This window comes from Bombina bombina, chromosome 7, assembly GCF_027579735.1.
Source record: "Bombina bombina isolate aBomBom1 chromosome 7, aBomBom1.pri, whole genome shotgun sequence".
In the NCBI taxonomy this organism is placed as follows: domain Eukaryota; kingdom Metazoa; phylum Chordata; class Amphibia; order Anura; family Bombinatoridae; genus Bombina; species Bombina bombina.
The window spans coordinates 570,503,780-570,526,744 of record NC_069505.1 but is presented as its reverse complement, the minus strand read 5'-3'; the positions used below and the strand labels follow the sequence as shown (position 1 = coordinate 570,526,744).

At 40.6% G+C, this 22,965-nt stretch overlaps 1 protein-coding gene across 1 annotated transcript in view; it reads left to right on the top strand.

Annotated features, from left to right (window-relative positions):
* PRRC2A (proline rich coiled-coil 2A) overlaps positions 1-22,965 on the top strand; it is a 354,922-nt gene that overhangs the window by 245,125 nt on the left and 86,832 nt on the right. The window contains exon 19 of the mRNA XM_053721959.1: positions 8,314-8,425. Within this exon, the coding sequence (XP_053577934.1) occupies positions 8,314-8,425 (112 nt within the window). The remainder of the gene's footprint in view (positions 1-8,313; positions 8,426-22,965) is intronic.

The window sequence follows — 22,965 nt, the reverse complement described above, 5'->3', positions numbered from 1 at the left end:
TTTACATACTGCAGAATCTCACACGAGTCAACTAGTGTTGTTTCTTCAGAAACATGGTTGGATGATCAATTTACCAAAACGTTTCTTGATTCCTCAGAAAAGGGTCACTTTTTAGGTTTCCAGATAGATTCAGTGTCCATGACTCTGTCTCTAACAGACAAGAGACGTTTAATATTGGTCGCAGCATGCCGGCACCTTAAGTCTGTCATTCCCTTCAGTGGCTTTGTGCATGGAAGTTTTAAGTCTCATGACTGCAGCATCGGACGCGATCCCCTTTGCTCGTTTTCACATGAGACCTCTACAGCTTTGCATGCTGAATCAATGGTGCAGGGATTATACAAAGATATCACAATTAATATCCTTGAATCCCAATGTACGACACTGACATGGTGGATAGATCACCATCGTTTGGTTCAAGGGGCTTCTTTTGTTCGGCCAACCTGGACTGTGATCTCAACAAATGCGAGTCTTTCAGGTTGGGTAGCTCGTTGGGGATCTCTGACAGCACAAGGGGTTTGGAAATGTCAAGAGGCGAGATTACCAATAAATATTTAGAACTCCGTGCGATTCTCAGGGCTCTTCAGTTTTGGCGTCTGCTAAAGAGACAACCGTTCATTTGTTTTCAGACAGACAATATCACAACTGTGGCTTATGTCAATCATCAGGGTGGGACTCACAGTCCCCAAGCTATGAAAGAAGTATCTCGGATACTTTCTTGGGTGGAATCCAGCTCCTGTCTAATCTCTGCGGTACATATCCCAGGTGTAGACAATTGGGAGGCGGATTATCTCAGCCGCCAGACTTTACATCCAGGGGAGTGGTCTCTCCATCCAGATGTTTTTTCTCAGATTGTTCAGATGTGGGGTCTTCCAGAGATAGATCTCATGGCCTCTCATCTAAACAAGAAACTTCCCAGATACCTGTCCAGGGATGTTCAGGCGGAAGCAGTGGATGCACTGACACTTCCTTGGTGTTATCATCCTGCTTACATCTTCCCGCCTCTAGTTCTCCTTCCAAGAGTGATGTCCAAAATTATCATGGAACAGTCATTTGTGTTCCTGGTGGCTCCAGCATGGCCACACAGGTTTCGGTATGCGGATCTGGTGCGGATGTCCAGTTGCCCGCCTTGGCTACTTCCGTTATGGCCGGATCTATTTTCTCAAGGTCCGTTTTTTCCATCAGGATCTCAAATCATTAAATTTGAAGGTGTGGAAATTGAACGCTTAGTTCTAAGTCATAGAGGTTTCTCTGACTCAGTGATTAATACTATGTTACAAGCTTGTAAATCTGTCTCTCTAGAAAGATTTATTATAGAGTTTGGAAGACTTACATTTGATGGTGTTCTTCTCATAAATTCTCCTGGCATTCTTTTAGAATTCCTAGAATTTTACAGTTCCTTCAGGATGGTTTGGATAAGGGTTTGTCTGCAAGTTCCTTGAAAGGACAAATCTCCGCTCTTTCTGTTTTATTTCACGGAAAGATTGCTATACTTCCTGATATTCACTGTTTTGTAGAGGCTTTAGTTCATATTAAGCCTGTCATTAAATCAATTTCTCCTCCTTGGAGTCTTAATTTGTTCTGAAGACTTTACAGGCTCCTCCATTTGAGCCTATGCATTCTTTGGACATTACTTTCTTAGAAAGTGTTGTTCCTTTTGGCTATCTCTTCTGCTAGAAGAGTTTCTGAGCTATCTGCTCTTTCTTGTGAGTCTCCTTTTCTGATTTTTCATCAGGATAAGGCAGTTTTGCGGACATTAGTAGAGAAATTGTTGTCCCTTCCTTATGTCCTAATCCTAAGAATTCTTTGGAGAGATCCTTACATTCTTTGGATGTGGTAAGAGCTTTGAAATATTATGTGGAAGCTACTAAAGATTTCAGGAAGAAATTTGTTTTATTTTCTGGTCCTAGGAAAGGTCAGAAGGCTTCTGCTAGTTCCTTGGCTTCTTGGTTGAAACTTTTGATTCATCAAGATTATTTGTGGGCTTTTAAGAATGAAGCTTCAGTTGATCAGATTTGCAAAGCGGCGACTTGGTCCTCTTTGCATACATTTACTAAATTCTACCGTTTTGATGTATTTGCTTCTTCGGAAGCAGTTTTTAGTAGAAAAGTTCTTCAGGCAGCTGTTTCAGTTTGATTCTTCTGCTTTTGATTTAAGTTTTTTTCTTTCAAAGATGAAATAAACGTATTTTTGTTTTGGGTTGTGGATTAATTTTTTTCAGCGGAATATGGCTGTTTTTATTTTTATTCCCTCCCTCTCTAGTGACTCTTGAGTGGGAAGACTCCACATCTTGGGTATTGATATCCCATATGTCACTAGCTCATGGACTCTTGCCAATTACATGAAAGAAAACATAATTTATGTAAGAACTTAACTGATAAATTCATTTCTTTCATATTGGCAAGAGTCCATAAGGCCCACCCTTTTTATGGTGGTTATGATTTTTGTATAAAGCACAATTATTTCCAAATTCCTTTGTTGATGCTTTCTACTACTTTCTTTATCACCCCACTGCTTGGCTATTCGTTAAACTGAATTGTGGGTGTGGTGAGGGGTGTATTTATAGGCATTTTGAGGTTTGGGAAACTTTGCCCCTCCTGGTATGACTGTATATCCCATATGTCACTAGCTCATGGACTCTTGCCAATATGAAAGAAATGAATTTATCAGGTAAGTTCTTACTTAAATTGTTTTTTAAGAAGTCGGGAATTTAAGGATTTCGACTATGGTCTAGTTCTGCAGTCCACTCCTTGGCCATCAGTAGCTCAGTGCATGGAAGTATCGGGCTGATGATTGCGGCATTGTACATCATCCCGTTTGGTCGGGCCCCTTTCTTTCCTTTGCAGGCTACCTCTCTGACATAGCTTAGTGGCTAGCATAACTGTTTGGAAAACAGAAGGTTGGGAGTCCAGATCCTCCCATTGGTGTTGGTACTTTGAAGTTGTTGCCAGACCATCTGTCCCAGGGATTCTGCTTTTGCAGATCGTCTTGGGCGATAATGACAATTATCGCCAGCCTTCTAGAATGGGGGCTGGGGATATTGGTTTCAGTCAGAGTCTGTTCTACCTATAAACATTCTGGAGCAGAGAGCGATCTTCAATGTTCTTCTGGCCTGGCCCCAGTTAGCCTCGGCCTAGTTTATCTGGTTCCAGTCTGACATGACTTCTGTGGCTTACATCAATCATCAAGGAGGAACAAGGAGTTTCTAAGCAATGACAGATATAGTCAAATAAATCCAGTGGGCGGAATCCCACTGTCGGTGATCCACAGGGGTGGTCAATTTTAGAATGCCAATCTCCTGAGATACGGGTAAGGTCCAGGTATCTTCAGGCGGATCTGATTGATGCTCTAACAGCTCTTTGGACTCTCGGTCTAGCATACCTTTTTCCTCCGATTGTTCTTTTTCCTCGGGTCATTGCTCGAGTCAAGCAGGAGAGGGCGTCAGTGATCATTACACCGGCCTGGCCTTGCGGGATTTGGTATGCAGATCTGGTAGAGATGTCATCTCTTCCACCTTGGAGACTTCCGTTGAGGAAGGACCTTCTATTTCAAGGGTCCGTTCTTCCCCAAGTTTAGTTTCTCTGAAGCGTACTGCTTGGAGATTGAACGCTTAGTTTTAGTTAAGCAGGGGTTTTCTGAATCGGTCTTTGAGACCATGGTTCAGATTCGTAAGCCTGTGCCCAGAAAGATTTACTATAAGATTTGGCGGAAATATTTTTGGGGCGAATCCAAGGGCTACTTTTGGTGTAGAGTTAGGATTTCTAGAATTTTGTCTTCTCTCCAAGAGGGTTGGAGGAAGACTTATCGACAAGTTCTCTGAAAATCTCTGCCTTGTCTATTTTGTTACACAAACGTCTGGCAGCTGTTCCAGATGTTTAATCTTTTTGTCAGGCCTTGGTTAGGATCAGGCCTGTGTTCAAACCACTTACTCCTCCTTGGAGTTTGAATATAGTTTTTATCGATCTGCAGTGGCTTCCGTTCAAGCCTATGCATTCCTTTAGATGTTAAGTTGTTAGCATGGGCAGTTTTGTTTCTTGTTGCTATCTCTTCTTCTCGTAGAGTTTTGGAATTCTCTGCATTACAGTGTGAATCTCCTTACCTTATTTTCCATTCAGATAAGGTTGTTTTGCGTACTAAGTTAGGGTTTCTTCCTAAGGTTGTTTCTGATAGGAACATTAACCAGGAGATTGTTGTTGCTTCCTTCTTCTCAGAAGGAACAGCTTTTACATCATTTAAATGTGGTTTGTGCTTTAAAGCTTTACCTACAGGCGACTAAGGATTTTCGTCAGTCTCCCTCTTTGTTCATGGTTTTCTCAGGAAAACGCAAGGGTGAGAAAGCTACGGCTACTTCCCTTTCTTTTTGGCTGAAGAGTATAATCCATTTTGCATATGAGACTGCTGAACAGCAACCTCCAGAGTTATGGCTCATTCCACAAGGGCTGTTGCTTCCTCTTGGGCATTAAAAAATTAAGCTTCTGTGTAACAGATTTGCAAGGCTGCAACTTGGTCCTCTCCACACTTTTTCAAAGTTTTACAAGTTTGATACTTTTGCCTCAGCTGAGGCCGCCTTTGGGAGAAAGGTTTTTCAAACAGTGGTGCCTTCCGTTTAGGTTCCCTGTCTTTTCCCTCCCATATCATTTGTGTACTCTAGCTTTGGTATTGGATCCCATTAGTAATTGAGATGATCCGTGGACTCATTGTGTCATAAAAAAGAAAACAAAATTTATGCTTACCTGATAAATCTATTTTTTTTATTTTTTTTTGACACGATGAGTACACGGCCCGCCCTGTACTTTTAAGACCGGTTATGGATTATTGTAAACTTCAGACACCTATGCACCATGGCTTTTTCCTTTCTCTTGCTAACTTCGGTCGAATGACTGGAGTGGGAGGGAAGAGAGGAGCTATTTAACAACTCTGCTGTGGTGCTCTTTGCCGCCTCCTGCTGACCAGGAGGTGAATATCCCATTAGTAATTGAGATGATTTGTGGACTCCTAGTGTCAAAAAAGAAATACATTTATCAGGTAAGCATACATTTTGTTTTTTCTGAGTCTCTCATTGACATATCGTTATTGGGTGTAAATCCAAGGGCTCCTCTTGGAGTAGAATTAGAATTCCTAGGATTTTATATTTTCTTCCGGAAGGCCTGGTGAATAGATTGCCAGTCAGTATCCTGAAGGGTCGGATTTCTGCTTTATCAGTTTTACTACATAAACGTTTGACGAATGTGCCAGATGTGCAATCTTTTTGTCAGGCCTTGGTCAAAGTCAGGCCTGTCTTTAAGTCTGTTGTTCCTCCTTGAAGCCTTAACCTTGTTCTTAAAGTTTTAGAGCTGGCTCCGTTTGAGCCAATGCATTCCATAGACATTAAGTTGTTACCTTGGAAGGTTTTGTTTCTTGTTGCCATCTCTCCTGCTCGAAGAGTCTCGGAACTCTCAGCTCTGCAGTGTTATTTTCGCCAGTCCTCTGCCCTCTTTGTCTGTTTCTCTGGGAAACGTAAAAGTCAGAATTCTACTGCTACTACTCTTTCATTTTGGTTACAAAGTATAATTAGTTTGGCTTATGAGACTGCTGGACAGAAGCCTCCTGAAAGAATTACGGCTCATTCCACAAGAACGGTTTCCTTTTCTTGGGCTTTAAGAAATTAAGCTTCTGTGGAACAAATTTGCAAGACTGCACTTTGGTCTTCTCTACATACTTTTTCCAAATTTTTGCAAATTTGATACTTTTGCCTCGGCTGAGGCTTCTTTTGGAAGAAAGGTTCTTCAAGCGGTGGTGCCTTCTGTTTAGGACTGCCTGTCTTGCCCCTCCCTATATAGCCGTGTCCTCTAGCTTGGGTATTGGTTCCCAACAGTAATTACTCAAGTCGTGGACTCACCATATCCGGAAAGAAAGAAATTAATCAGGTGAGCATACATTTTGTTTTTCCATGCTCACAACTTAACTTGTATATATGGCCATAGGTCATGTACCAGTGCAATATACATTCTGTGTGTGCGCCATATCAAGTCGTTTGTGTGTGTGTGTGTATATGTGTATATGTATATGTGTGTGTATATATATATATATATATATATATATAGATATAGATATAGATATATATATATATATTTATATATATGTATATATATATATATATTTATATATATGTATATATATATATATGTGTGTGTATGCGTGTGTGTGTATATGTGTATATATATATATAAATATATATATATATATAATGTCAGAAAAATAGTGATAACTGTAGTTCCCAATGTTTTTTAAAAAACAAAAATTAATAGTTGAAACATTCTTCTATTACAATGTGAAATGCATTTCAGCAATGTTAACTTTGACTTTGGGTTAGTATCCCTTTAATGGACACCAATTTTTTTCTTTAATGATTCATATAGAGCAGCAACTTTCTAATTTAATCCTATTTTCAAATTTTCTTTTTTTTCTTGCTATCTTTATTTAAAAAGCAGGATTATAAAGCTTAGGACCCGACCCGTTTTTGGTTCAGGACCTGGGTAATGCTTGCTGATTGGTTTGCTAAATGTAGCTACCAGGGTGCTGAACCTAAAATGGGCTGGCTTCTAAGCTTTACATTCCTGCTTTTTAAATAAATATAGCAAGAGAACGAAGAAAAAATGATAATAGGAGTATATTAGAAAGTTGCTTAAAATGTCATGCTCTATCGGAATCATGAAAGAAAATATTTGGGTTTGGTGTCTCTTTTAGAGCATATAATTAAAAAAAAAAATCCAATTAACTTACATTATTAAATTTGCTTTACCATGATATTCTTTGTTGAAGAGATACCTAGGTAGGCATCTGGAGCACTACATGTCAGGAAATAGTGCTGCTATCTATTGTTCTTGTTAATGTATAACATTAGTACTACATGACAGGAAATAGTGCTGCCATCTAGTGATCTTGTTAATGTATAACATTAGTACTACATGACAGGAAATAGTGCTGCCATCTAGTGTGCTTGCTAATGTATAACATTAGTACTGCATGACAGGAAATAGTGCTGCCATCTAGTGCTCTTGCTAATGGATAACATTAGTACTACATGGCAGGAAATAGTGCTGCCATCTAGTGCTCTTGCTAATGTATAACATTAGTACTACATGACAGGAAATAGTGCTGCCATCTAGTGAGCTTGTTAATGTATAACATTAGTACTACATGACAGGAAATAGTGCTACCATCTAGTGCTCTTGCTAATGTATAACATTAGCACTACATGACAGGAAATAGTGCTGCCATCTAGTGCTCTTGCTAATGTATAACATTAGCACTACATGACAGGAAATAGTGCTGCCATCTAGTGTTCTTGCTAATGTATAACATTAGTACTACATGACAGGAAATAGTGCTGCCATCTAGTGCTCTTGCTAATGTATAACATTAGCACTACATGACAGGAAATAGTGCTGCCATCTAGTGCTCTTGCTAATGTATAACATTAGTACTACATGACAGGAAATAGTGCTGACATCTAGTGCTCTTGCTAATGTATAACATTAGTACTACATGACAGGAAATATTGCTGCTATGTAGTGCTCTTGCTAATGTATAACATTAGCACTACATGACAGGAAATAGTGCTGCCCTCTAGTGCTCTTGCTAATGTATAACATTAGTACTACATGACAGGAAATAGTGCTGCCATCTAGTGCTCTTGCTAATGTATAACATTAGCACTACATGACAGGAAATAGTGCTGCCATGTAGTGCTCTTGCTAATGTATAACATTAGTACTACATGATAGGAAATAGTGCTGCCCTCTAGTGCTCTTGCTAATGTATAACATTCTTTTAAAAGTGTTCTAGACACCTGTACACTGCTGAGCTTACATCCTTGCTTTTCAACAAGATACCGAGAGAACAAAGAAAATGTGGTAATAGAAGTAAATTATAAAGTTGTTTTAATTGCATGCTGTGTCTGAATCATGAAAGGTAAAATGTGGGTTTCATATCCCTTTAAAATCTGTACAAATATATTGTTTTTATATGGACTTCATAAGTTTTGCCTTGTTTTCATCTATCTTTGAAAATCAGAATTTGTATGTTTAGAACAAAGTAAAAAAAACATTTTTTTATTTATATATGGTAATTCAAAGACCCAAGTGTCATCATCAGATGTTTATTCTCCTACTTTTGGAGCAAATTCATTTAAAACTATAATACAAGACGCTCAGACAAGCCACTTTTTGGGAACCTTTTGAACGCCTGGTGCAGTAAGTGATGCCTGTTTATCCTACACAGATATGTATTGTACCACTGGTTTGTGAACTGTTTAATATTCTTTCTCTTCCATAGGATGTTCCAGCTGCTGAAGGGTCTGGCCCAACCTCGGCATGGACTGAGCAGAATGCCAGAGAACGTCGCCCAGAAACTCTTTCCTCACACGCCTGGAACCGAGAGCCGAGCAGTAAGTCCTCCTGGGCTCTTAAGGGTCTGTGAGGTGGGTAGGAGGGATCAGTTTATGGAGATCCTCCCCCAGCGTCTTGGATCAAAGAACTGAGACTTAAATGGACCAATCAGGAAGCCTCAGGACTGAACTTACCCAAAACTAAGCTCTGCCTCCCACCAATCCATTCCACTTTCAAGAGTTTAATGGGCATTTAGAAGTAGCCAGTTGCATGGCCGCCCCTACAGATAAAGAACTCCCTTCTTAGTTCAGCTGCTCTGGTTGTGTAGTAAGCCTTTGCACACATTTAAAGCATATTCTCATTCCTCTCAAGGCTTTGCAGGGGGCCACACATTTCGGTCTCTTTCAGGCACCTTAAAGGAACATGGACAGATGACACTGTACAGCTTTTGTACAAATGAAGTGACTGTAAACATTTTATTTCCTAAAAAAAAAAAACTGTTTCTATGCTTTATCAATTAATGTTATTGTCTGAGAAACTACTGGCAAGTGACTCATTTTATGTCTAAATTCAGCAATGTAGACTGAAATGGAGAGCAGTGCTCTTGCACTTTGTCTCAACAAATTGAGAGATCTTTCTTATTTTAATTCTGGTAAATTATTTTCAAATAGTGACAGCACGTTATAAAACAGATGGATAAAACTTAATTCCCCTATTAGCATGGCTCGAGTATTTTGTAACTCCTCCTTCCCAGGACATAGCTCTTCCATAAATTTGTAGGTCAGAGAGGAAATTACATGAGTATACCTAAACTTTTTTTTTTATTTATTTAAGAATAAACCAATATACCTTTTGTGATATGTTTTTCCTTCTTGCATATATAGGACTGTTGGTGAGTTGAAAAGAAAAATCTAGATCCCCCACCACTCCCCTTACACCTACTGTTGCCTCACTGTAGGAAATAGATGGGCCGATATCAAAGATGTCTGCCATAAACCACTAATCTGAGATGCAGAAGTTTGCTAGCCCAAGATGAAACCACAACTTTAGTTATAAGCACATTTCGTTAACACTCGGATAGCATCCTACTCCAATTATTGCTCACAAAGTAGGTCTTCAGAAGGCCAATATAGTCTTTAATATTAGTGATGTTGAAGCGTAGCGTTTCAGAAACTCTAGCCTTTATCTAAGGGTTAATATAAATGGACCTTCATTCATGAATTTTAATTAAACATGCAATACGTTTACCTTTATTTTCTTTCTCTTTTGTACTAGAATATCCCACTCTAGCCGACCACCTCAAAGCTAATTTTACAACTCTTCTCCAATAACTGTGCTAGCCATTGAGCACTCAGCGTTTGCCGTAAAATGAGCTTTGCGGTGGGCTTGCCAGAGGGAAATGTTTTAGTAAAAAGAGAAAATAAAGGTACTTTTTATATTAACTGTTTCATACAGGCTAGCGTTTCAGAACCACAGCCATCCTGTCTAACGCACTGCTTATTAATTGGCAGAATGGAACAAATGATAGAATCATATTGTGGTTGTTTACGTAAAATGTGCAATCCACCTATTGTACAAAAGAGTATTTGCCAGTTATTATGCAATGTTGTTAAGACCACCTCCTGATAGACACAACAACCATTTAATATCTCCTGAAGGTGTTAGCCTTATTAAAGAGACCCGTGTGATATAATCTGATCCTTATTAGATATTTAATGCAAGGTAATCAAAGTTATAAGATAATTATCATCATACAGTTCTAATAAAAAATGAAGTCATTGGTAGCGCACATTTTCTTGAGCATGAGTTGTGCCTTAAAGGGACAATCTACACCTTAGTCATCTTAAAGTCTTACCTTAGATTAGGCTGCAAATAGTCTTCTGCACCCCTTTCAATATCATGCAGCAGAAACTGTAAACTGTTTTTTTTTTTTTTTTTGGTTTTTTTTTATCCCTGCTGCATGATATAGAAAAGGTGCAGGAGACTATTTGCAGCTTATTTTAATCTAAGGTAAGACTTTAAGATGACTGTGGGGTAGACTGTCCCTTTAATACTTGGATGTGATTGACTTCTGCCTTACTGTAGCCTACATCACAGCACATGGTGGTTGGCATACACCCATTTTTAAAACATGTATTTGATGAATTATCCTAATAAAATTGCATACCTAGAATCCTGTGTAGGTTGCCGCAGGTAAGGAGGGAAAAGGACATCCTTATTGGGCAAGACACATCTGTCTGGTGCCATAAATAAGGGAGCACGATTAAGCAGTGCACGTACCGTCCAAGCACACGCACACAACACCTATACATACAGGGATTTTATTCTAATACAATAATTCACCCTTGTGGTCCGCAGTGTATTTCAGCTCCTGGAAAGGACACTGCCAGTGAGCGAAACATGAGCCGCACATTTATATAGTCACAAATCACTGAACAGAATTGCTTATGTCTCATGGGGAATGCACCTGGCGCATAAGATTTAACACTGCGTTTTTAACCCTTTTCTATGGGTTAAATGCATTAAGAGCAAGCAACACATTTTAGCATTTTATAGTTTATTAGAATATTCATTGGATTGATAGTCTGTGTTCTGGTCTGTTCGCTGCTTTCTATAATAGTCCACAATTGAAATTGAGATGATTGTACTTCAATTATAGAGCAAGGTATTAACCACAGACAGTGCCCTCAAGTAGGCAGTCAAACGTGTTGTAAGAGTTGTGTATTAAGCTTCCATTTAAATGGTTGTTTACTGTTCTAGTTTCCACCCAGCTTGTATAGTTTAGCCAGAAGCATAAACCTGTTAAGACAATCAACCCGAAGCTGTAGGAGCAGTCAAAGGGCAATTTACCCATCTGTTTCATATAGTGTTGCATGTAATAAAAAAAAAAAACTTTGCAGTGTTTGCTCTCTTTAAACTGTCCTCTTTTTGCTGTGTAACCCACAAAACAAAATGAACACCCTATGCCAGCAGTTGGTAAAGCTATTGTCTTAATTTATGAAGCACAAAAACATTTTTTTCCCAGAGACTTTTAATGTCGCCTGCCATTGACCCTTTAAGAGTTTGATGTTGAGATAATTTATGGGCAACTGTTCCCCTGTTATAGCGTTGCTGCCCTTATACAAATAGTTATGCCCTGCATAACGTGCGAGGGAAAAAAAATAAATGATTGCTGTACAAGTGGTACAGTAAATGTGAAAATATAAACTAGTATAGGTCATTTTAATATAGTATACCATGTATCAAGGTTTTTAAATAAATAAATTAATGAAAAAGTTTACACTTGCACTATTTCTTTTTTAATTGTCTTAAAGTCAAATGTCCATCCACCATAGACGGTGGCATGTAACAAAAAAAATCTCCCAAATAGATTTGCTTCAAGTATTTCAGCAGGACACATTACACAATCAGTGGAGCTACTATAAGGGGATTGGTGTGGGACAGTGCTTACGATCCTTTTACCATAGATTTTCAGTCTAACCCAAACACTTGGTATCGATTGCAGTCATCAGAGGCTTAAAAATGTAATTCCATACTGCAGAAAAGACGCTACAGATTTGTCAGGGGATTGCAAGCCAGCAAGTCGGATTTCTTCTGTTATGTGTGATCAGTCCACGGGTCATCATTACTTCTGGGATATAACTCCTCCCCAACAGGAAATGCAAGAGGATTCACCCAGCAGAGCTGCATATAGCTCCTCCCCTCTACGTCAGTCCCAGTCATTCTCTTGCACCCAACGACTAGATAGGATGTGTGAGAGGACTATGGTGATTATACTTAGTTTTTATGACTTCAATCAAAAGTTTGTTATTTTACAATAGCACCGGAGCGTGTTATTACTTCTCTGGCAGAGTTTGAGGAAGAATCTACCAGAGTTTTTTACTATGATTTTAACCGGAGTAGTTAAGATCATATTGCTGTTCTCGGCCATCTGAGGGAGGTAAAAGCTTCAGATCAGGGGACAGCGGGCAGATGAATCTGCATTGAGGTATGTAGCAGTTTTTATTTTCTGAATGGAATTGATGAGAAAATCCTGCCATACCGTTATAATGACATGTATGTATACACTTCAGTATTCTGGGGATGGTATTTCACCGGAACTACTCTGTTAAAAGTCACTAATCCTTTTAATAAGTATTTATCATGTTAAACGTTTTTGCTGGAATGTAGAATCGTTTACATTTCTGAGGTACTGAGTGAATAAATATTTGGGCATTATTTTCCACTTGGCAGTTGTTTGGTTTTAATTGTGACAGTTTCGTTTCTCTTCACTGCTGTGTGTGAGGGAGGGGCCGTTTTTGGCGCTCTTTGCTACGCATCAAAATTTCCAGTCAGTTACTCTTATATTTCCTGCATGATCCGGTTCATCTCCGACAGATCTCAGGGGTCTTCAAACTTCTTTAGAGGGAGGTAGATTCTCTCAGCAGAGCTGTGAGAATTTTATATTGACTGTGAATAAAAACGTTGCTCTGTAATTTTTATGTCAAAATTTAATTATTGTTATTTTACTATGGGAACAAACCTTTGCTAAAAGTTGTGTTGTTTTAAAGTTTGATGCTATAACTGTTTTTTCAGTTCATTATTTCAACTGTCATTTAATCGTTCAGTACCTCTTTGAGGCACAGTACGTTTTTGCTAAAAAAGATTATAACCAAGTTGCAAGTTTATTGCTAGTGTGTTAAACATGTCTGACTCAGAGGAAGATATCTGTGTCATTTGTTCCAATGCCAAGGTGGAGCCCAATAGAAATTTATGTACTAACTGTATTGATGCTACTTTAAATAAAAGTCAATCTGTACAATTTGAACAAATTTCACCAAACAGCGAGGGGAGAGTTATGCCGACTAACTCGCCTCACGCGGCAGTACCTGCATCTCCCGCCCGGGAGGTGCGTGATATTATGGCGCCTTGTACATCTGGGCGGCCATTACAGATAACATTACAAGATATGGCTACTGTTATGACTGAAGTTTTGTCTAAATTACCAGAACTAAGAGGCAAGCGTGATCACTCTGGGGTGAGAACAGAGTGCGCTGACAATACTAGGGCCATGTCTGATACTGCGTCACAGCTTGCAGAGCATGAGGACGGAGAGCTTCATTCTGTGGGTGACGGTTCTGATCCAAACAGATTGGATTCAGATATTTCAAATTTTAAATTTAAATTGGAGAACCTCCGTGTATTACTAGGGGAGGTTTTAGCAGCTCTCAATGATTGTAACACCGTTGCAATACCAGAGAAACTGTGTAGGTTGGATAAATACTTTGCGGTACCGGCGAGTACTGACGTTTTTCCTATACCTAAGAGACTAACTGAAATTGTTACTAAGGAGTGGGATAGACCCGGTGTGCCGTTCTCACCCCCTCCAATATTTAGAAAGATGTTTCCAATAGACGCCACCACTCGGGACTTATGGCAAACGGTCCCTAAGGTGGAGGGAGCAGTTTCTACTTTAGCTAAGCGTACCACTATCCCGGTGGAGGATAGCTGTGCTTTTTCAGATCCAATGGATAAAAAATTAGAGGGTTACCTTAAGAAAATGTTTGTTCAACAAGGTTTTATATTGCAACCCCTTGCATGTATCGCGCCGATTACGGCTGCGGCAGCATTTTGGATTGATTCTCTGGAAGAGAACCTTAGTTCATCTACGCTAGACGACATTACGGACAGGCTTAGAGTCCTTAAACTAGCTAATTCATTCATTTCGGAGGCCGTAGTACATTTAACCAAACTTACGGCTAAGAACTCAGGATTCGCCATCCAGGCACGTAGGGCGCTGTGGCTAAAATCCTGGTCAGCTGATGTTACTTCTAAGTCCAAATTACTTAATATACCTTTCAAGGGGCAGTCTTTATTTGGGCCCGGTTTGAAAGAAATTATCGCTGACATTACAGGAGGCAAGGGCCACGCCCTACCTCAAGACAAAGCCAAAGCTAAGGCTAGACAGTCTAATTTTCGTCCCTTTCGGAATTTCAAAACAGGAGCAGCATCAACCTCCACTGCACCAAAACAGGAGGGAGCTGTTGCTCGTTACAGGCAAGGCTGGAAGCCTAACCAGTCCTGGAACAAGGGCAAACAGGCCAGGAAACCTGCTGCTGCCCCAAAGACAGCATGAACCGAGAGCCCCCGATCCGGGACCGGATCTAGTGGGGGGCAGACTTTCTCTCTTCGCCCAGGCCTGGGCAAGAGATGTTCAGGATCCCTGGGCGCTAGAGATCATATCTCAGGGATACCTTCTAGACTTCAAATTATCTCCCCCAAGAGGGAGATTTCATCTGTCAAGGTTGTCAACAAACCAGATAAAGAAAGAAGCGTTTCTACGCTGTGTACAAGATCTGTTATTAATGGGAGTGATCCATCCGGTTCCGCGGTCGGAACAAGGACAAGGGTTCTACTCAAACCTGTTTGTGGTTCCCAAAAAAGAGGGAACTTTCAGGCCAATCTTAGATTTAAAGATTCTAAACAAATTCCTAAGAGTTCCATCGTTCAAAATGGAAACTATTCGGACAATCTTACCCATGATCCAAAAGGGTCAGTACATGACCACAGTGGATTTAAAAGATGCTTACCTTCACATACCGATTCACAAAGATCATCACCGGTATCTACGGTTTGCCTTCCTAGACAGGCACTACCAGTTTGTAGCTCTTCCATTCGGATTGGCTACGGCTCCAAGAATCTTCACAAAGGTTCTGGGTGCCCTTCTGGCGGTACTAAGACCGCGAGGGATTTCGGTAGCTCCGTACCTAGACGACATTCTAATACAAGCTTCAAGCTTTCAAACTGCCAAGTCTCATACAGAGTTAGTTCTGGCATTTCTAAGGTCGCATGGATGGAAAGTGAACGAAAAGAAGAGTTCTCTTTTTCCTCTCACAAGAGTTCCATTCTTGGGGACTCTTATAGATTCTGTAGAAATGAAGATTTACCTGACAGAAGACAGGTTAACAAAGCTTCAAAATGCATGCCGTGTCCTTCATTCCATTCAACACCCGTCAGTAGCTCAATGCATGGAGGTGATCGGCTTAATGGTAGCGGCAATGGACATAGTACCTTTTGCACGCCTACACCTCAGACCGCTGCAATTGTGCATGCTAAGTCAGTGGAATGGGGATTACTCAGATTTGTCCCCTACTCTGAATCTGAATCAAGAGACCAGAAATTCTCTTCTATGGTGGCTTTATCGGCCACACCTGTCCAGGGGGATGCCATTCAGCAGGCCAGACTGGACAATTGTAACAACAGACGCCAGCCTACTAGGTTGGGGCGCTGTCTGGAATTCTCTGAAGGCTCAGGGATTATGGAATCAGGAGGAGAGTCTCCTTCCAATAAACATTCTGGAATTGAGAGCAGTTCTCAATGCCCTTCTGGCTTGGCCCCAATTAACAACTCGGGGGTTCATCAGGTTTCAGTCGGACAACATCACGACTGTAGCTTACATCAACCATCAGGGAGGGACAAGAAGCTCCCTAGCAATGATGGAAGTATCAAAGATAATTCGCTGGGCAGAGTCTCACTCTTGCCACCTGTCAGCAATCCACATCCCGGGAGTGGAGAACTGGGAGGCGGATTTCTTGAGTCGCCAGACTTTTCATCCGGGGGAGTGGGAACTTCATCCGGAGGTCTTGGCCCAAATACTTCGACGTTGGGGCAAACCAGAGATAGATCTCATGGCGTCTCGCCAGAACGCCAAACTTCCTCACTACGGGTCCAGATCCAGGGATCCGGGAGCGGTTCTGATAGATGCTTTGACAGCACCTTGGAACTTCGGGATGGCTTATGTGTTTCCACCCTTCCCGCTGCTTCCTCGATTGATTGCCAAAATCAAACAGGAGAGAGCATCAGTGATTCTAATAGCGCCTGCATGGCCACGCAGGACTTGGTATGCAGATCTAGTGGACATGTCATCCTGTCCGCCTTGGTCTCTACCTCTAAGACAGGACCTTCTGATACAGGGTCCATTCAAACATCAAAATCTAACTTCTCTGAAGCTGACTGCTTGGAAATTGAACGCTTGATTTTATCAAAACGTGGTTTTTCTGAGTCGGTTATTGATACCCTGATACAGGCTAGGAAGCCTGTTACCAGAAAGATTTACCATAAAATATGGCGTAAATACCTATACTGGTGCGAATCCAAACGTTACTCCTGGAGTAAGGTTAGGATCCCTAGGATATTGTCCTTTCTACAAGAAGGTTTAGAAAAGGGTTTATCAGCTAGTTCATTAAAGGGACAGATTTCAGCTCTGTCCATCTTGTTACACAGGCGTCTGTCAGAAAATCCAGACGTCCAGGCCTTTTGTCAGGCTTTAGCTAGGATCAAGCCTGTGTTTAAAGCTGTTGCTCCGCCATGGAGTTTAAACTTAGTTCTTAACGTTTTACAGGGTGTTCCGTTTGAACCCCTTCATTCCATTGATATAAAATTGTTATCTTGGAAAGTTCTGTTTTTAATGGCTATTTCCTCGGCTCGAAGAGTCTCTGAGTTATCAGCCTTACATTGTGATTCTCCTTATCTGATTTTTCACTCAGACAAGGTAGTTCTGCGTACTAAACCTGGGTTCTTACCTAAGGTAGTCACTAACAGGAATATCAATCAAGAGATTGTTGTTCCATCCTTGTGTCCAAATCCTTCTTCAAAGAAGGAACGTCTTCTACACAATCTGGATGTAGTTCGTGCCCTCAAGTTCTACTTGCAGGCAACTAAAGATTTTCGCCAAACTTCTTCCCTGTTTGTCGTTTATTCTGGACAGAGGAGAGGTCAAAAAGCTTCTGCTACCTCTCTCTCTTTTTGGCTTCGTAGCATAATACGTTTAGCCTATGAGACTGCTGGACAGCAGCCTCCTGAAAGAATTACAGCTCACTCCACTAGAGCTGTGGCTTCCACTTGGGCCTTTAAGAATGAGGCCTCTGTTGAACAGATTTGCAAGGCTGCAACTTGGTCTTCGCTTCATACTTTTTCCAAATTTTACAAATTTGACACTTTTGCTTCTTCGGAGGCTATTTTTGGGAGAAAGGTTCTTCAGGCAGTGGTTCCTTCTGTATAATGAGCCTGCCTATCCCTCCCGTCATCCGTGTACTTTTGCTTTGGTATTGGTATCCCAGAAGTAATGATGACCCGTGGACTGATCACACATAACAGAAGAAAACATAATTTATGCTTACCTGATAAATTCCTTTCTTCTGTTGTGTGATCAGTCCACGGCCCGCCCTGTTTTAAGGCAGGTAAATATCTTTTAAATTATACTCCAGTCACCACTTCACCCTTGGTTACTCCTTTCTCGTTGATTCTTGGTCGAATGACTGGGACTGACGTAGAGGGGAGGAGCTATATGCAGCTCTGCTGGGTGAATCCTCTTGCATTTCCTGTTGGGGAGGAGTTATATCCCAGAAGTAATGATGACCCGTGGACTGATCACACAACAGAAGAAAGGAATTTATCAGGTAAGCATAAATTATGTTTTTTATTGGTGTGAGGGGGGGGGGGCGGGAGCAAAGCATTAAGTCTTTGAGACTTAAATGATATAACATTTTCCAGTTTATTTTAAACGGTTATGTTTCAAATAATGAAATGGCATAATGCTGACCTTGCTTACCTCAGGATAGAGGGTTTATTACCTGTTCTACAGGTTGTAGTATAACTAAACACTGAGTAAATCAATATGATTTCTGGGTTGTTCTTTTAAAGGGATGCTAGACACGAAATGTATTTCATGCACCTCCCTCTAATTATGAGTGCATTTTGGAACCTAGGTTACACTGCAGGTATCTGAAGGAGAGTTACTGCACATGTGCAAAAAGGTCAGCACTAGTATTATATTGAGATACATTTCAACATGGCGGCTCACATAAATAGAGGGAGGCGGTCAATAACCTAAATATTAGACTTATGATGTGTATTGAGTATTTAAAGGGATATGATTCAGATAGAGCAGTGTTTCCCAACTCCAGTCCTCATTACCCTTAACAGGCCACATATGTATTATATCTTAACTAGAGCACAGGTGAACTGATCAGCTAATGGGTGAACTGATTATTTCACCTGTGCTCTAAAGGGACACTAAACCCAAAATGTTTCTTTCATGATTCAGGTAGAGAATATAATTTCTTTTTTGACACGATGAGTCCACGGATCATCTTAATTGTTTAATGGGATATTCACCTCCTGGTCGGCAGTAGGAGGCAAAGAGCACCACAGCAGAGCTGTTAAATAGCTCCTCCCTTCCCTCCCACCCCAGTCATTCTCTTTGCCTACGTAAGTGATAGGAAGTGATAAAGTTAGGTGTTAGATTAGATTCTTCAATCAAGAGTTTATTATTTTTAAAGTGGTACAAGATTGTGCTGCTTAGTCCTATGGTGTAGCCGTAGTCCATATCAGTCTCTTCAGTAGAGCTTTCTCCAACATAGGTGTGTCCGGTCCACGGCGTCATCCTTACTTGTGGGATATTCTCTTCCCCAACAGGAAATGGCAAAGAGCCCAGCAAAGCTGGTCACATGATCCCTCCTAGGCTCCGCCTTCCCCAGTCATTCTCTTTGCCGTTGCACAGGCAACATCTCCACGGAGATGGCTAAGAGTTTTTTGGTGTTTAAATGTAGTTTTTATTCTTCAATCAAGAGTTTGTTATTTTAAAATAGTGCTGGTATGTACTATTTACTCTGAAACAGAAAAGAGATGAAGATTTCTGTTTGTAAGAGGAAAATGATTTTAGCAACCGTTACTAAAATCGATGGCTGTTTCCACACAGGACTGTTGAGATGAATTAACTTCAGTTGGGGGAAACAGTGAGCAGACTTTTGCTGCTTGAGGTATGACACATTTCTAACAAGACTTGGTAATGCTGGAAGCTGTCATTTTCCCTATGGGATCCGGTAAGCCATTTTCTTAGTTTTAAATATAAGAATAAAGGGCTTCACAAGGGCTTTAAAGACTGGTAGACATTTTTCTGGGCTAAAACGATTACTTTATAAGCATATTTAATGGTTTATAACTTTGAAGAGTTATTTTAATCTTGGGAATTCTGTTAAAAAAAACGGCAGGCACTGTATTGGACACCTTTTTCACTGGGGGCCTTTTCTAGTCATAGGCAGAGCCTCATTTTCGCGCCACTAATGCGCAGTTGTTTTTGAGAAGCAAGGCATGCAGATGCATGTGTGAGGAGCTCAGATCCACTGAAAAAGCTTATTGAAGGCGTCATTTGGTATCGTATTCCCCTCTGGGCTTGGTTGGGTCTCAGCAAAGCAGATACCAGGGACTGTATAGGGGTTAAATGTAAAAACGGCTCCGGTTCCGTTATTTTAAGAGTTAAAGCTTTCAAATTTGGTGTGCAATACTTTTAAGGCTTTAAGACACTGTGGTGAAATTTTGGTGAATTTTGAACAATTCCTTCATACTTTTGCACATATTCAGTAATAAAGTGTGTTCAGTTTAAAATTTAAAGTGACAGTAACGGTTTTATTTTAAAACGTTTTTTGTGCTTTATCAAGTTTATGCCTATTAACATGTCTGAACCATCAGATAGACGATGTTCTGTATGTTCGGAAGCCAAGGTTCCTCTCCATTTAAATATATGTGATGAATGTGACAAACAAAGTAGGGACAATGATGCCACTGATAATAATGTTGCCCAAAATGATTCCTTAAGTGAGGGGAGTAAGCATGGTACTGCATCATCTCCTTCTATGTCTACACCAGTCTTGCCCACTCAGGAGGTCCCTAGTTCATCTAGTGCGCCAATCCTCCTTACTATGCAACAATTAACGGCTGTAATGGATAATTCTATTAAAAACATTTTAGCCAAAATGCCCACTTAGCGAAAGCGCGACTGCTCTGTTTTAGATACTGAAGAGCATGAGGACGCTGATGATAATGGTTCTGACATGCCCTTACACCAGTCTGAAGGGGCCAGGGAGGTTTTGTCTGAGGGAGAAATTTCAGATTCAGGAAAAATTTCTCAACAAGCTGAACCTGACGTTATTACATTCAAATTTAAATTGGAACATCTCCGCGCTCTGCTTAAGGAGGTGTTATCTACTCTGGATGATTGTGACAATTTGGTCATTCCAGAGAAATTATGTAAGATGGACAAGTTCCTAGAGGTCCCGGTGCCCCCCGAAGCTTTTCCTATACCCAAGCGGGTGGCGGACATTGTAAATAAAGAATGGGAAAGGCCCGGCATACCTTTTGTCCCTCCCCCTATATTTAAGAAATTATTTCCTATGGTCGACCCCAGGAAGGACTTATGGCAGACTGTCCCCAAGGTCGAGGGGGCGGTTTCTACTCTAAACAAACGCACCACTATCCCTATAGAAGATAGTTCTGCTTTCAAAGATCCTATGGATAAAAAATTAGAGGGTTTGCTTAAAAAGATGTTTGTTCAGCAAGGTTACCTTCTACAACCAATTTCATGCATTGTTCCTGTCACTACAGCAGCGTGTTTCTGGTTCGAAGAACTAGAAAATTCGCTCAATAAAGCATCTTCTTATGAGGAGGTTATGGACAGAGTTCAAGCACTTAAATTGGCTAACTCTTTTACCTTAGACGCCACTTTGCAATTAGCTAGATTAGCGGCGAAAAATTCAGGTTTTGCTATTGTGGCGCGCAGAGCGCTTTGGCTAAAGTCTTGGTCAGCGGATGTGTCCTCCAAGAACAAATTGCTTAACATCCCTTTCAAGGGGAAAACGCTGTTTGGCCCTGACTTGAAAGAGATTATTTCAGACATCACTGGGGGAAAGGGCCACGCCCTTCCTCAGGATAGGTCTTTTAAGGCTAAAAATAAAACAAATTTTCTCCAACATAGGTGTGTCCGGTCCACGGCGTCATCCTTACTTGTGGGATATTCTCTTCCCCAACAGGAAATGGCAAAGAGCCCAGCAAAGCTGGTCACATGATCCCTCCTAGGCTCCGCCTACCCCAGTCATTCTCTTTGCCGTTGTACAGGCAACATCTCCACGGAGATGGCTTAGAGTTTTTTAGTGTTTAACTGTAGTTTTTATTATTCAATCAAGAGTTTGTTATTTTAAAATAGTGCTGGTATGTACTATTTACTCAGAAACAGAAAAGAGATGAAGATTTCTGTTTGTATGAGGAAAATGATTTTAGCACCGTAACTAAAATCCATGGCTGTTCCACACAGGACTGTTGAGAGCAATTAACTTCAGTTGGGGGAACAGGGTGCAGTCTCTTACTGCTTGAGGTATGACACATTCTAACAAGACGATGTAATGCTGGAAGCTGTCATTTTCCCTATGGGATCCGGTAAGCCATGTTTATTAAGATAGTAAATAAGGGCTTCACAAGGGCTTATTAAGACTGTAGACTTTTTCTGGGCTAAATCGATTCATTATTAACACATATTTAGCCTTGAGGAATCATTTAATCTGGGTATTTTGATAAGATTATATCGGCAGGCACTGTTTTAGACACCTTATTCTTTAGGGACTTTCCCTAATCATTGTCAGAGCCTCATTTTCGCGCCGGTATGGCGCACTTGTTTTTGAGAACAATGGCATGCAGCTGCATGTGTGTGGAGCTCTGATACATAGAAAAGTCTTTCTGAAGGCATCATTTGGTATCGTATTCCCCTTTGGGCTTGGTTGGGTCTCAGCAAAGCAGATTCCAGGGACTGTAAAGGGGTTAAATATAAAAACGGCTCCGGTTCCGTTATTTTAAGGGTTAAAGCTTCCAAATTTGGTGTGCAATACTTTTAAGGCTTTAAGACACTGTGGTGAAATTTTGGTGAATTTTGAACAATTCCTTCATACTTTTTCGCAATTGCAGTAATAAAGTGTGTTTAGTTTAAAATTTAAAGTGACAGTAACGGTTTTATTTTAAAACGTTTTTTGTGCTTTGTTATCAAGTTTATGCCTGTTTAACATGTCTGAACTACCAGATAGATTGTGTTCTGACTGTGGGGAAACCAAGGTTCCTTCTCATTTAACTATATGTATTTTATGTCATAAAAAATTTTAGTAAAAATGATGCCCAAGATGATTCCTCAAGTGAGGGGAGTAAGCATGGTACTGCATCATCCCCTCCTTCGTCTACACCAGTCTTGCCCATACAGGAGGCCCCTAGTACATCTAGTGCGCCAATACTCCTTACTATGCAACATTTAACGGCTGTAATGGATAATTCTATCAAAAACATTTTAGCCAATATGCCCACTTATCAGCGAAAGCGCGACTGCTCTGTTTTAGAAAATTCTGTAGAGCATGAGAACGCTGATGATATGGTTTCTGAAGGGCCCCTACACCAGTCTGAGGGGGCCAGGGAGGTTTTGTCTGAGGGAGAAATTTCAGATTCAGGAAACATTTCTCAACAAGCTGAACCTGATGTGATTACTTTTAAATTTAAGTTGGAACATCTCCGCGCTCTGCTTAAGGAGGTGTTATCCAATTTGGATGATTGTGATTATCTGGTCATTCCAGAACCACTATGTAAAATGGAAAAGTTCTTAGAGGCCCCGGGGCCCCCCGAAGCTTTTCCTATATCCAAGCGGGTGGCGTACATTGTTAGTAAAGAATGGGACAGGCCCGGTATACCTTTAGTACCTCCCCCCATATTTATAAAATTGTTTTCCTATAGTCGACCCCAGAAAGGACTGATG